We start from the raw sequence: 15,920 nt of genomic DNA on the forward strand, positions 1-15,920 counted from the left end.
TGATTTTCACCCTTTTCTGTAGGTTTAATGCTTTTCTTCCACACCTCCCTGTCACACACTTGCTCCTTCATTCTCTAACACATGCACACATGTATATACACACACACACATGCGCAGACACACATCTTCTCAGTCAGCTCGGTGACACCCTGACTGAATTCTAATTACTTCCTATGGCTCTGTTGCTGGGTAAAACCACAGCTTCAATGGCATTAAATTCCTTCACGTTTCCCTTTAACATAGAAGAACAGTGCAGCATTTACTGGGAGTCAAAAGGCTGACGAAGGAGTGTTAATGAAGGGGACAATATAGAAGTGAGGGTAGGAGGAGGAGGAACAAAGGAAGGAGGAGATGGATACGCCATAAATCTGCATAGGGGGAGAGTCAATAAAAGTTATCTTTTATTGATGAGGTTTCTTTTCCACATGTAACAGGAACTCATCGCAATTAAGCACAAAGTAGTAATCAATCAATTTTTCAGTCCATGAAATACTAGAGAACATTCATTCAACACGGGCTAAGAACTCTTTTGTCCTGTAGTATGTAATTTTCTGCCTGGGGGGGCTAAGAGACCCCTCAGAGCAAAACGCTTTTTTTGCACCATACGCCTCAGAGCTCGTCTGCCATTCAGTCGTTGTGGGAGGGACTTCTTGCTAATTATCCCGTTTAATTTAACTCCTGTTTATTTAGTTTACTTCACCTTTGCTATTAACTCTTTCATGATTACATGAAATCATTTTTTTTCCAGCCATGTCTCAAAGGAATCCTAAAACAGCTTAAACCTAAAGAACTTTGTGGGGTTTGTGCACACAGTGAGAAACTTTGGGGCTTTATTGTTTTTGCTCTAGCTCAGGGATGTCAAGTTTTTTACTCTGGGCTCATTTTACAAAACAGAGATTTCTGTGATAGATATTGAAAAAACATCTGCCATTTAATGTTTATCTATTACTTAATTACACTGATGTAGTATGTAGGGCCATGGGAGAGGTTTGCATGGGTAGGAAAAGTTGTAAAACATCTGAAAATATAGATAAAAGTCCAAATTTTTTGCCCTCCTTCACATTTTCTGAAGCAGGGCTGATTCTGGTCCCAGGCCTTATGTTTGACACCCCTACTCTAACTAATCAACTAATCAACTCCAAGTCTAACGGTCAGACGTTGCAGTCCACGGTATGCGTGTACAAACACTAGGACATGTTATATATAAATATAGACAGACGCAATACTTTTGTTAACGCCCTTGAATTAAAGAGTTTGCATTTCAGTCACATCTTGATTGACTGTTGCAGCAATCACAATGATGATGTATGGAAGCAAAACTAGAAAAACTGTGTCAGTGTACAAATATTCCTGGATCCAGCTGTACAGTATACTGTTTACTAAATGTTCAACAGCTAACTGGTTAGCTTTAATTGCTACATGTTTTTTTTAACCAGCCCAACATGCAAAGTGACTGAAAGTGATCAGATAGACAAACAGCAACAAAATAATATTTTCATGGTAATAACTGTTGTCTAAAATAAGTCTCCTCATATAATAATAAGATGAGATGCCTGAATAAAGTTCAGAAATAAACTTACAATAAAGACTTAAAATGAGTTGAATACCACTGGAACTATTAGAAACTACACACACACACACACACACACACACACACACACACACACACACACTAAAGCATGAATTGGAGCATGGTGGAGCTGAGAGAGCATTTGGATAGAGTGAGAGTGGGCAGTACAGAGGGGCATTGTGCATCCTGGCACCGATTCAAACTCATCCACAAAGACACAGACGTACAAAAACACACATTCAGACGTACAATTACAAACTGTGTTCAAGAGAGTCGTTTTAAACAAGCAGCGAGACGCACTGTACCAGTGATGCTCAAACGGACACCTGGTACACACACACACACACACACACACACACACACAAACACACTTACAAAGTACACAAGCAGATAGTCCGTTACATGCAATTATAAACTCTAACAGGAGTATTGTTAAAACCACATAAATCCACTCTGACTAATAGTGGTTCCACTGGTGCTGCAGCTTCTATTCAGATATGCACTATTTACACTACAAACAAAAAAACACCTCTATATTTTAAAACTCACACCTGCCTGTCTCACAGCTGAATTTTAAATACAACGAGTTCATTGATAACAAATTATTGAAGCCTGCACCAGTTAACTGCTAAAATGAAAAGTGGTCAGTATAAACTGTTAAACCATTGGAGACAAAAACCCTCATCCCACTAGATTAAATCAGTATGGAGGTTAATGGGGTTTAAGTGCATTTTTGAACTACTGAGTGATGATTGAACAGATTTTTCCCCCGAAACACTAGATGAAGTCTTTTACTTAGTTCCCAACGGGAACCATTAAACTTTAATTTGATCAAATGTAATGCAGCCTCTTAAAATAAAAGCCCTCATATTTAGTTTGAATTGAGCAAAAAGCAATCAGTTTGAAGGTAAAATTGATATTTATTAAAGCAAATGACCCCTTTTCTCTGCACAAGCTCATTTTTTTCTGTGTTTGTCTTCTTTTATAACCAGCGATGACTGATTGAATGCGATACAGCGATCTGTCCAGTGGAATAGTTTTTGCTCTTCTTGTCGGGGCTTCAGCTCATTAACCTCTGGTAATTTTCACTGCTAGACAATTGACAAAGCTCCATACTGAAAGCCATAATTGGGATTTGACTACCTTTTATTTTTTGCAATTCCTCACAGTGTTCGGTGCGATATCATACTTTTGTACAGACATTTTTTATGAAAGAAATGCTAAAAGTCTTGATTCGAGTGTTTGTGTGTTACTGCTGCTGACACTGATAATTTTGGGGGTTGTATATTTTATTTTTGCTGTCGGTTTATTCCCCTTTTTATCCTGAAACAACAAACAAACAACAAATGCATGAATGTGAATGAATATGGGACAACAGAAAAACAGCCAGTGACATCAGTAAATTTCATACTTCATTTTCAGACCTGTCGATATTGATCAATATCAATACCAATCATCAGCTGATATACATTGGGCCCCTATGCAAACTCTTAACTGGTTGTGTAAAGACTATGACGTGAATACTGAATACAGTGTTTCAGGATGATGTCGGTGTTTAAGTTTGTGTATTGTTTCCCCAAAACACATTGAAGAACCAGTTTGACCTGATCTGTGTTGAACATTTGGACATCAGGACTTGTTGTTTTTCAGACAGCAAGACGCTGCTTAATTCAGCTTCATGCCATGCAGGTTCGCAAACTAGACAAATTCAGTTTCTTTAACTCACCTCATTTTGGCAGTTGTTCTGATTTTTAATACTGTAACAGAATAATAGCTGTACTAAAACCGCAATGCAGTTGTCTCATGGGATTTTTAATATTTTTCCCCCCAGCCGCTGGTGTCGACTTTAGTGTCACTCTCTGACATTAGAAACTTTTAATGAATAACTGCCCTCGGGGCTTTGGTGGTGGGGGAGGCGGTCGGGGGTGGGGGGCACAATCAGACTTTCATAAGATCATTTTATGTATAAAAGATCAGTTCCTGCTCGGCTGGTATTAATTATCTTTTCTGGTATTATTATTGAAAAAAAATCCCCTCATCATTGTCACCAAGTAGTGCCTGTATAAACTTCCTCCTGATGTACAATACACTCTTAAGTCTCAGCCTAAATAACAAGTATTTAACTGGTTCTTTTTTTTCTCTAGTACTATTTTAATAACATTTCTGATATTTGCATAGCCCAGATGTTTGTTTTTACCTAAACAGAGATTACTAACATAAAAAGTAATCTCCCTCAACCTTGGTGAACTTACAATCCAAGATAACAACACTCTGGGCTTCCTTTTGGAGAAAAATATTCATTTACACACACATTGCTTGAAATTATACTCTTACTCTAGATGTCTGAATTAAATGGATACGACTAAGGTTTTGCTACAGCTGAGAATATTTTAAGTACACACCACAGTATGGTTATGTCTGTAACTTTAGCTCCTTGTTAGGTGTTTCCTAGGATCATGGATCATGCCCTAATAACTTGAACAACACACTATTCATGTTATGTGGATATTGTCATTGAACTGAAATGATCCGATGAAGACGATAAGGTCTTGTAGGAGTCTACGAATGGGTCATTTTAGCATTTTAGCTAGGCAGCATAATGTTGTCATAATATCTGATAAAGAGAACAACCTGCAGGGTCCTAATATGTGTCTGTGTGCCCAAATACCTGATCGTGTAAAAAGAATTCTGAGGCAAACAGACAGATTTCATGTATCATATTTAGATATCATTGTAACGACTGACGCATTGAGCTAAACTCGCCAACCTCTACCCCTCCATCTTCACCCTCGCAGGTGGCAAAGGACGTGTCCATCCGTCTCCACAGCCAGCTGGACAGCGTGGAGAAGAAGAGGAGTCGTCTTGAGCAGGAGAATGAGGAGCTGAGGGTCCGCCTGCAGGATCTGGAGGTCGCTAAACAGGTCCTGCAGCAGGAGATTGACAAGGTAGGATCAAAACTTTGCATCCGAGTCAGGAGAGGCCAAGCTGGGTAGTTGGCAGACTGAACAGGGCTGTTAGATAGCATTAGTTTTGCACTGCTACTACTAAACTGTCAGCATATCCATGTTAGTGCTTTTTGGAGCTTTGCTGGTATGTGTTGGGCTAGGCTGGAGCATTTCAAACAGCAATCACCATACAGCTGATGTCTTTCCAGCAGAAGCCGTGTACTGAGAAACCATTTAAAAAAGGTTTGCCTGTTGAAGTAGATTACAAGGCTACAAGTTAAGATGTGTGTTTGTTTAGGTTCAGACTTGACTAGAAATTTCATTTAAACACTGAGGTTCAGGCAGATCCCTATTTAGCCTGTCGTGGATTTTGGACCTTTGAAGAAAACTGTTTACTGTGCTCAGTTTGTCTTGAAGCCTCCAGAGAGTCTGTTCTTTTCTGGTGTTCACTTCCTTTCTGCCACTCAGCTGCAACTCAAGGGACTTTTTTGTTATACTAAGTGTAGCCAATAAAAACTGCAATGAAAAGGAAGAATAGAAACTGATGTCAGGACTCGGTGAAGTGAAAATAAACATAACAGAGTTGATGTTGCTGCCTTTTTTTTTTTTAATGGGAAAAAAGTACGAGTAAGTGTATTTTGCACATAGATTTGGTCTGAGAGAAGCGTAATGTGAGTGAAAAGCAGAAAATGAGGCTACAGTCCTGCGTCCAATTCCTCCCTCTTTCTGCTTATTGTCTCTTTTGCCAATGTCTAATGGTCTGATGGTCACGGCCTTGGCTCTGGACACGGTCCCTGATGTGGGTCGGGTTGGGATGGATGGCTGGGTTCCTGGCAGGGGATCTGGGTCTGTCTGCTCTGGTCTGGCTGGACTGTGTGTTCCCTTGGTACAATTGGCCGTTTGCTGTTTGTGGATTGAAGGAAGATGGCTGGGTTTCATCACCCTTCACCTGGCTGTCTTTCAGATGAAGTGTAGTGGTGCATCCACTACAGATGATATGACATACATACATTCTGAATAGCTGCCTCTTGTCTATTATATACATTTCCCCTTGTTTTTTCTCAGCTCCTGGAGGTATCTTGTACTACTACTACAAGTTTGCAATATTGCACTATTTACCAGCCTCTATTGAACTACCATTAAATACTACTATTAAGCTGAAATGTGTGTAGCACTGTGAGATTTGATGCCACTGTACAGATGTCAAAAAATATTAGTTGAACTCCTCTAAAAAAAGAAAAGGTTCAAACTCTGCCAGGTGAGGCTTCCACAAGTGGGGGGTGTTTAAAAATAGATGAACAGTTCTCAGTGAATTTCAAATAGCTTGCTTGCCATGCCCATCCCTAACATCCACAGTGATGGAGATGCAACACCTGAATGTCTCAGTGATTTGATTTATATTTCCAGCCCTCACCAATGGTTTGATTTAAAGACTGGGCTTCCTTTGCATGAGTGTGTGGAATAGATTTTTATATTGTAGCAGTTTTAATTGGTAAAAGTATTATTGCTTTGTTTAATGTGCTGCAAATATGAGATGTTGTTTGAAATCTCATATTGCAGTTCGTGTTTTTCTTTACTGTAAATTTTTAAGGCTTTTCCTTCAAAACACAGGAGCTCTCGAGTCGTCTGAATAATGTAATGAGTCGTAATGAAAAAATTCACAACCCTTTGTTTTCAGTTGTCAAAATGTCAGTTTTCTATGAAGCTTAATTGTTGGCCATTAGAAATGGACACAACGGGATCCTAATCTTGTTGCTATGAAATTTCTTTTTTTTTAAAACCTTCCCTTGGAGTTATAATTGCCAAACTCTGCTTTCTTTTTTTATGCACAGGCTTTAATGTTTTACTTATTACAATTAAAAGATCCTGATAGTTTCTGGTCTTTGGAAGAAAGCTTTCAGCCATCTAAAGCAAAATAGCCCATTGGCTATTGTATTATGTCACCAAACACTCACTAAAGCAGAGCTACAGAGTCTCACCAAGTGGAAAGTACCATGGTTATTTCTAACCTAGCACAGCAGGCTGTTGGATGCCTGATGTGCAGATGAACTAACATGGTTTCATAAGCTGTGTTTTGGGACTGCTGTGCAGAGTCATGCTAACCCTTCAGTGAAGGGAGTTCTTCACATAGCTGATGTGATTCAGAGAGCTGTGTTTGTGTGCATGTTCATCCACAAAGGAATGTCTCACTCATCTGTGTTTCACCTTCGACTGCACAGTACAAACACAAGAATTCAAGTACATCCCAGAAAGGAAAGAGATAAGAGCGGCCGCCTTTCAGAGAGCGATAAAATATACACAGATATGCACAAAAAAATAACACGGTAAAGATAAACACACTGGACAGAAAGGGATTTAACCACACAGACAGGAGTACATGCAGTCAGTAAAGGCCTTGGTATTTCACAGCTGTAAATGAAGTTTGTGAATTATTGATTGTGTGGTGACTGCAGCCCACGGTCTGCACTGATATCGATATTCTTTAAAAAGAAGAGGTGTGAGGTGCACTGGCTAGACCTTTACTGTGCTGCTGCTGCTGCTGCTGCTGCTGCTGCAGGCCATCAATACCAAACTGGAAATTGGAGGATTAGTTTCTGTAGAGTAACAGTTTTAATGATTTAGCTACAAAAACAGAAGTAATGTCAATTAGAAACAGACAAACATGTAATCTGATTGTTACATCTCGTTTGAATTGTCATTATTCTTTCTTAGTTTTTGCTTTATATGTATCATGTGTTGCTATAAATTGTAAAAACTATACATTAGAGGTTGGACTTATAGGTAGGTTTCTGTATGTGCATGTTTTTGTATTATATTAATATAATAAAAACACATTTTTAGCAATTATTGTCAACATGCTTATAGGCTGCTATCATTTTTAGTTTGCCAGTTGCAGAGCGGAAAACATAATGATAGAAAAAAGCACCGCTGTTGCATGTCAGCTTTATATTATCACTGCCAAATCTTCTCTTATATGCTAGTTTTTGGCAGTTGTGAATTAGGTGCATTCACATTGTTTATTAGTTGCAGTATTTTGCTAATATGTTTGTAACATATTAGTTTCACTGACTGCAAATGATGCCTCTTTTATGACGTACTTGATACTTAATCACAGCAGGTTTGGATGGTGCACTAGTGCTATTATGTTAGCCTTCTGCTATTATGTTAGCCATTTGGTCACTTGAAGGTCAAGATCTGCCATATTTTAGAAAACTATGTCAATTTTGATATAGGGAACAATGTCATTTATAGATTCATATAGACTTCATTAATCCCGCACTGAAGAAATCCAGATTATAATTTATTTTATTTATAAAGAGTGACAAATTTCTCAAACCCTTTGGTCCAAACCTCCAAATGTCAATTTGGGTTGAAAAGGCCACATCATAATATTTCCATCATTTTCATAATTACATACAGAAAAGCCTTGTCTTGATTCAATCTGTGCATTTTTGTGGACAAATTAAATCGTTCAGTTTGTCTCCTATCTTATGTATTTTTAAAAAATTGTTCATGTAAAAGTTAAGTAAGAATTATAATAGTTACTAGAGTCTGATTGATGTAGGAGTTTTAAGACTTTTTATCAATAGTTGATTTAAAACTCTGATATTACATGAGCCAATATTTTCTTTTTAATTCAGATAAAACAAAAACAACAGATTTCCCCGTTACAGATTTGTTACGCATAGTTTTTTATTATTATTTATTTACTATGTTCTGCCCAAATCTGCTCAGCTCAGATGATTGTTGTGTTGGCGTCGTTCCCAATGGGGAAGTTTGCAGAGTGCTCTCTGGTGTAAAAATCAAGACTGGAATGAAACCTCACGGTATAAAGTGCCTTGAGACAACTGTTGTTATGATTTGGTGCCATATAAATAAACCTGAAGTAAACCGAATTGAAAAAAATCCTTTGAAGGGTCGCGTCCAGAAGGGCGTCCAGTGTAAAAACTGGAGCCAAATCGAATATGCGGATGCATCCATTGCAAATATAGGAATAGCTGATAGTTAATTATCAGTTGTTATAAATATCAATACTAATAGATCGGAAAGTAGATAATATTGGTTGATATTATTGACCTGGCGATAAATCAGTTGCCTCTCTTGTACAGATGTATACGCACTGTTAGACAAACATGCATAAAACACAATTAATTTAGTCAAGCAAGCAGAAGGGCAATGTTTTCTCTCATTCATTTTCTCCGCCCTTGTTTTCCTTTACCCTCATCCCTCTCTCACAGCCCAGCTCTCCCCTCCCCTCCTCCATTGCGCCTCTGCTCTCCTCCTGCATCTCCCCATTTGTTATCACCTTCTATTCTTCCTGCCTCCCTCCCTCCTCTCCTGCTGCTCCCATAGAGACGCAGAGGAATGCTGATGCGGGGATTTCTTTTTCCATCTCTCTCCTCTCTCCCTCAAAATCTCTCCTCTGTCCATCTCCTCCTGCTCCTCCTACTCAAGCCAGTCCGCCCCCTCTCCCTCCTTCATACCAAAGCCCTCACTCCCTCGCTCACTCATACCTCGCCTTTTTTGTCTCGTTTCCTCCCCTCCTCTGCTGCTGCCATCTTCCCTTCCCTCTCCAAAACCCATCGATCCAATCCAGCTGCTTGACCTTTGACAGAGGCAAGGTCGGATATGATGAAGGGAGGAGTGGGTTAGAGTTATCGGATGTTAGGGAAGGATTGATTGAAGGAATGGAAGAAAGAAAAAAATCATGGTTAAGAAGACAATAAAGCTGAGGTTGCAAGAGACTCTGTCTTTTTAATGCAAGCCAGCCTGTCATTCAACCAGAGACCTTCTTTCATTTTACTTTCCTTCACACTTCATTTACGTCTTCTTTGTAACAATCAACAGAACAAGCAGCTCTTGTTTCTGGTCAATACCATTTATGCTGTCTGGATGTTGCCATTCAGGAGTCACTGTATTCACTGTAAATAGGTACTATCATTATAATAACACCATTTTACCGAATTTTAGTGAGTTTCTGTTTCGCTTAGTGAAGGGCAAAGGTGAGACGGATGAGAAGAAATAAAAGGACACTGACCTTGTAATGCAGATATCAGCAGATCAACTTCTGATACTGCCTGGAAGTATTTTGCAGTAACAGCATATCTGTCTGTTGGTTTAGGCCAAGGTATAAATCTAAAGTTTTGCCGCCCTGGATAATACTCAATTCTTTATTGGCTCTTTTTTGATAAGGAATGTATCCATGTTGCAGTGCTGCTGTGCTCCTAGCACCAATCCAGAGCTGTCTTTGTTCACAGAGTGCAATACAAGCTGACCAAAAAAAACAGAAGCTCCTTTTCCAGCCATGGCCACGCTGCCCCAAGCTGCTTAAACACAAAGGAGCAACATAAAGCTGAAGGTGAAAGATGAAGAGGTAGACAGACGGGAGGGAGGTGAAGCTGGGGGATACAAAGCAACATAGTTGGTTTATTTGTTGGTTGGCTGAACCTGTATGTTGGAAGAAAAGAAGAAGACATAAAACAAAGAAATTATGGAAAGGAGGATAAAGAAGAAGAAATTAGGGCAAAAAATACTGACAGAAAGAGGAAAAAGGAGATGATGAGGAGGGGGAATATACCGTGTGGGTGGGGTCTTGTAAGGAGGGCTGGCAGTGGAGGAGATAACAGCCTTAATTGGAAAAAAAATCCTCAGTGACTGGAGGGTGAAGAGAAAAATGTGGCATGTCATTTCTCTTTCTGGTGCTTGTTTTTATTCATTGTGCATTTCTCTCTCTCTTTCTTTCTCTAATTGTTTCTTCCTCAGATTTACCGCACACACCATTACCTCTCTGCATGTGTTTAAATCCCACGTTTCCCTTGAAGGTCGTTCAGCAGGGATCATACTCCCTTTCTGTGAGAGTGTGTGTGTGTCTGCATATGTGCATATGAGGGTTCAGAACCTGTCAGTTGATGGTGGTAAGGGGACTTCTGTGTATATGGGGACCTACACATTTATATAGTTGATATGTTTTCTGTCTGGCTTTATTAAATATAACTAAATATAGTAACAGGTAAGAATGTAATTAAATTTGAAGGAGAAGCAGAGTGGTAAGTACTTCTAATCACAGCCTGTTTGTTTCAGTCCTGTAGGGCTGTTTCCTTTTTGTTACTTTTAAATGGCCCTCTCCACTCACTCTCTCTAATTCCCCACTTACTGCTGAAGGAAACTGTTCCCTGTTATTCCTGTCTTTCAGGAAGTGCTGCCTATTGTTTGCAGGGAGTTGAGGGATGTAAGGCAGGGGTAGCCAGAGACTTTGGAGTGTGCATTTGTGCCTGTATGTGAGTCGACATGTTACTGGGGATGTATTTGTGTCAATAGCAGCCTAATATTCTAAATTTTAGTTTTTTGCTTCAAGTTAACCTAAAACACTTGTGGAAACAGTAAAGCATCCAGCAGCACTATATTAATAACACATGTTAGTCATTTTTTAAAACGTATTTATTTACTTTTCCATACCAAACAAGTCATGACACTCCATGTCAGGCCAACAATGAGAGCTGTGTGTTGTCTTCAGGGACACAAGTGTTGTTAAATGGGTCAGAGCATCAAAGTGGTCCACATTTGAACTTATCTGGGTCAGAGTGATTGATTAAGGTGAAGACGGGCTTAGTAGAACTGAGAGAGAAATCAGTCACATAACCCCACTTCACACCTGAAACAGGGTAGTGTGTGTGTGTATATGTGTGTGTACATGTTTAGACATCGTTGTGAGGACAGAAAACTGGCATACTGTTATATTTATGGGGACCAACAGTCACTTATGGAGACAAAGTGCCTGTCCCCATTAGTTTGAGGGCATTTTTGAGGCTCAAAATGTGGTTTTAGTGTCAGGTTTACAATTAGGTTATGGTTATGGGTAGGCTAAGGGTCAGGGTTAGGCATTCATTTTTGATGGTTAGGGTTAGGGTAAGCGGCTAGGGAAAGCACTGTGTCAATGAGATGTCCTCACTAAGATATGAAAACGAGTGTGTGTGTGTGACTTAAGGAAGACAATGAGATGAAGAAAAGTTTTGGTGAACACTTTCAAAAAAAGAGTAAAATGACAGGCGATGACAGTCTTTCTGTGAGTGAGGAAACCTGGTTACAGTGTGTCAGGATGCTGCACAGCGTAACTGAGTTAGAGCATAACACAAGACTAGAGCGACATGAAGAAAAGCAAAGAGACTGAAAGTAAAAGGGAAGAGAGAGGAAGAGAATCGAAGTTCAGAGGAGTGACAGGTGAGAGAATGAGGAATGGAAAAAGATAAAGGGAACAAAAGAGGGAATGGTTTTAGATTGTGAATGGCAGACAAGACTGCTGTTTAAAAATGCGAACAAAAGCGAGTGATATCGTGAGAGAAGAAGAGAGGAAAAGTGGGACAGGGGAGACAACATAAAAAATATTTAAAAAACATATAAAAAACAGAATCACTGCAGTCCAGGCACACGGGTTCAGGCGGTGTCAAACCCGTATATGAAATAATCCACCATTCCGACTTTGCCTTGCACTTTCCATTATGGCAGGTGGTGCTAATGTACGGCAGTATTGCATAATTTTTATAACTGTACTGGACAAAAATGTGCTTTGTGAGGGCGTAAAGACTTTCAGCGACTAGTGACTTTCAGCTTTTGTGCCGCATGTTAAGAAATATCCTCAAGGTGCTGATGTGTATGAGAATGGGTTGGATGAAATTAACATCAGGCTGATGGATGCTCAGAAAACACAACACCTCTGGCCATCACAGCTATTGGTGGGAAGAAGGCATAAAAAATGGATAAAAAGAGAAAGGAAGAGGAGACGAGGGAACATAGGAAGGGGAATTTTGCCAGAAGGGTTTCTAGGTCGATGGGAACTTCACTGGTACCAGTGGGACAGACAGAAGTCACATGCACAAACACACACAAACACACATACACAGAGAAAGAGAGTGATACATTTGTACTCATTCACATACACACACACATATACTCCTCCCTTCATCATGTTCTCTGGGAACTCAAAGCCCTTATAGGCACACACACACACACACACACACACACACACACACACACACACACACACACACACACACACACACACACAAACACACAGAAAGAACGAGAGAGCAGTACAAGGGCGAACAAAGAGTAATGGCCTGAATCACTGCTTCTCCCTGTATATCACACAGACAGCCACAGCTGGGCACTGCATACTGACTGAGGGATGAACACTTTTACACTGTGTTGTTTAAAGTTACTGGCAGAATTATAGTAGTGCTAAAGGACTTCGCTAATTACATAATGCAGATAGGGTTTTTGCTCAACTAGCAAGTATCATCACCATTATTATTATTATAATTATTGTTATTATTATTATTAAAGCAACTTCTGTGTAAAACAGTGTGTTTCAACATGCATATTGCACTGGAAGTAAGAGACATACCCAGTAAACTGCGACCAAGTGCATGTGTGTGTATTTGTGTATGCAAAAAGGTGTTACTCATGGTGGTGAATAATGTGACTGTAGGTCTCTTAAAAGAATTAGCTATCATAAGCAGGAACCAGCACTTGCTTTGAAATATTTGAAAAATCTCCCATTGTTTAAAATCCAAACACTTTATAGCTGCACGGCCTGTCATCATTCTCCCACCATCATCCAATCAATTTCAGATTAACTTTTTTGACAGTATCTCACTCGCTCGGGGGGAGATCAGAGCTAACATGACTTCTCTTCGCTTTGACGCTTTTATAAACCAATGATTAGCATTGTGTTCATCTCCGCCTGCGTGCTCCACCCCTTCTTTAGTGCCAATATTTGTGTTGCATTTTTCAACAGTGGAGCATCTTTTAGGGGCCCGTAGGGGGTGCAGAGGTAATTTCATGCCTCAGTAGATGTAACATGAGTCTGTCTGAAGATACCCCTGCGCACTGAAGGGCAGAGAGCTGGTCGAGTCACGGATTGAGACGCTGGGAGATGACTGGGGAGCAATAACACTGTAAACACTCAAGAGGGAAGGGGAAGAACAGAGGACTGGAGGGCAGAAAGAAGGAGGGAGAGAGGGTGGATAAATGTCAGGACAAAAGAGGGAGGGGATGAATTTGTAGCTGCCGTTCACTGAGAGAAACCCCGCAGGGGGCTCAAGCTGGAGAAGAACACCACAAACAGGCCGGTAATGCTTAAATCGCATTTACATAGTTGTAGAATTCTAGATGATGTCTTCATAGTTCTTGTTTTGTTCAAAAATTTCAACTTAAATTAATAGATGGTCAGAGTAGTTGTCCAGATCGGCTGGCTCAGTGGAAAGATGTGCTGATAGCCTGGCAGCTGTTCTCCGCTCAGCAGTGAGAGAAGAAACAAAGAACGGGAAAAAGGAGTCAGGAAAAGGCTGTTTTCTGACCTGCATTTCAGATCGGCTGAGTGCCTTTAAAAGCTGTTGTAAAATGCCCGATAAGTGCTCACCTTTGACTTCAGGACACCTTTTTTCGAGTGCTAATGCATCACCAGAAAATGACCGCTGCGCCACCTCATTCAGATGTATTCTGTACTTCTTTAAAACGTTACCAAAAGTTACCAAAGCAAAAAAAAAAAAAAAAAAAAGTTTTGCAAAATGATCAAACCTTTTGGAACTACAAAGATGAGCGAAATCAACATCCGTGAAAAATAACCAATATTGATGGTAGTATGTGACTCACGCTGCTGGTTTATAGTCAGCAAGGACACGAGCAACTACAGCTCAAATGTTAGAAAATGTCAAATATAATTATTATTACATTTTTCAGCAGAAGGTAAGTAGTTGAATGTTTCCCTGAGAGCAGCAGATGGTCACATTATTAAGAACAACTCTGTAAATATCAGAAGGTTAAATATCACTGTCACTAGCATAGAACAGCACTATTCATCTACTCAAACATTGTCACAGTAGAACGTATATTAATATATATGCACATATTGATACTGGGCCTATGCTAACTGTGCTTTGCAAGTTCAAACAAATGCAGAAAACCCCAAAGTATCAAATGAAACACCTTTAAAGCCAATGTAGCTGTGCTGTCTCTCATGCTTTGATATCATTTATGTTCTGTGTCATTTAAATCTAGTTTTCTTTGCTTTTTTCTAACCCTCTAAAGTCTAAGCCATGCGTGCTAACCCTAATCCCACACTCACTTTGGGAGAGCAGCATCAAATTGTGCTTTGCAATGTCAAACTAAAACAAATACCTGAATCCCAAATATCTACTGAGAGGATCTAAAATATAACACTAAATGTGATCCTTGTCATAAAACACCTAAACAGCTTATGTGTTATTCAGAGTAAGATATATACACAAGACAGACAACATAAGCATGGGTATTTTGCTGGATTTAGTCTGTTTTTGTAGTCTAGGACTGTCAATAAATCCATATAACTGCACTGTTAGGATTAAAAACCGGAACATAGTTTGGAGTCTGCACTTTCGACACACAGTGAAGCCAATACTCAGCGAGGCTGCGTCTTGCTGCTTTAAATTGGTCACGTAATTTGGACTCCAGTGGGTTAGATTGTGTCCAACATTTGGATATTTTCAGAAAGAATGAATGTTTTTTTTATATAAAAGTGGCCAAATTCCTGCTTAAATACTAAGAAACAGTTCAGGAATTCACCTTACATTTGTCTGTATGACATGTGGTTTATTATTTGGCCCCTATAACTGAAGAACAGTATGTAATAGTTAATGCGCTCATCTGTATGTATACAAAGGAAAAGCCAAATGAAATGAGGTGGGAGGTGAGACTGGAAGAATGAATAGGAAATAGCCTGCAGACACACACTGTACACAGACAGGACAAAGAATAGAGCAGGTGGATGATGGAGGGGAGGAGGGATGCTGCCTGTCTCGAACCCATTAAAAGGTTTCAAGCTGCTAAAGGCTGACTGGAGTGCAGATTATCTCACCTGTGGAGACGAACTGGGGTTGGGTGAAGAGGCTCCGCTCTGGTCTCTGGGGAGGACCATTGTATCTGGAAATGCAACACATTCACACCAACACACGCACACAAAGCAGGGTTTACTTGCTGTGTGTGCGTTCTGTTGCGGTCGTATTTGTGTAGTGTTAGTGTGATGATTTATTGATTGTCTCATATGGGGGCTATATAGAGCCAACGTTTCCCCCTGTGATTTCATTGTGCACTCTACTTTCCCATAAGTGCGAGTGTTTCCAACCACCTTTTTTAAATTTATGTTGAAGTCTACTTTTGTGAGTGTTAGCCGTCTAAATGTGCGTCGCATTAGACTGATGCCGAGCAGCTCGCGGCTCATGAATTACACATAAATTATGTGTCCTGATGTCAGTGGTAATTTGCTCAGCAGTGCATTATGCTGCTACCGAACGCCGACTCTGCCGTCTGAGTACAGTTATAGGATGACTAAAGAAGCTGAAGGCGTGTGTATGCATGAATCTATATCTGGT

The 15,920-nt window shown here is 39.9% G+C and overlaps 1 protein-coding gene across 2 annotated transcripts in view; it reads left to right on the forward strand.

The window, feature by feature from the left end:
* The window catches only part of soga1 (suppressor of glucose, autophagy associated 1), an 88,958-nt gene that overhangs the window by 15,115 nt on the left and 57,923 nt on the right, over positions 1–15,920 (forward strand). For both annotated transcript variants that reach the window (XM_039604329.1, XM_039604330.1), the window contains exon 4: positions 4,366–4,515. In XM_039604329.1, the coding sequence (XP_039460263.1) occupies positions 4,366–4,515 (150 nt within the window). The remainder of the gene's footprint in view (positions 1–4,365; positions 4,516–15,920) is intronic.

This window comes from Oreochromis aureus, linkage group 20 (assembly GCF_013358895.1).
Source record: "Oreochromis aureus strain Israel breed Guangdong linkage group 20, ZZ_aureus, whole genome shotgun sequence".
Taxonomy (NCBI): domain Eukaryota; kingdom Metazoa; phylum Chordata; class Actinopteri; order Cichliformes; family Cichlidae; genus Oreochromis; species Oreochromis aureus.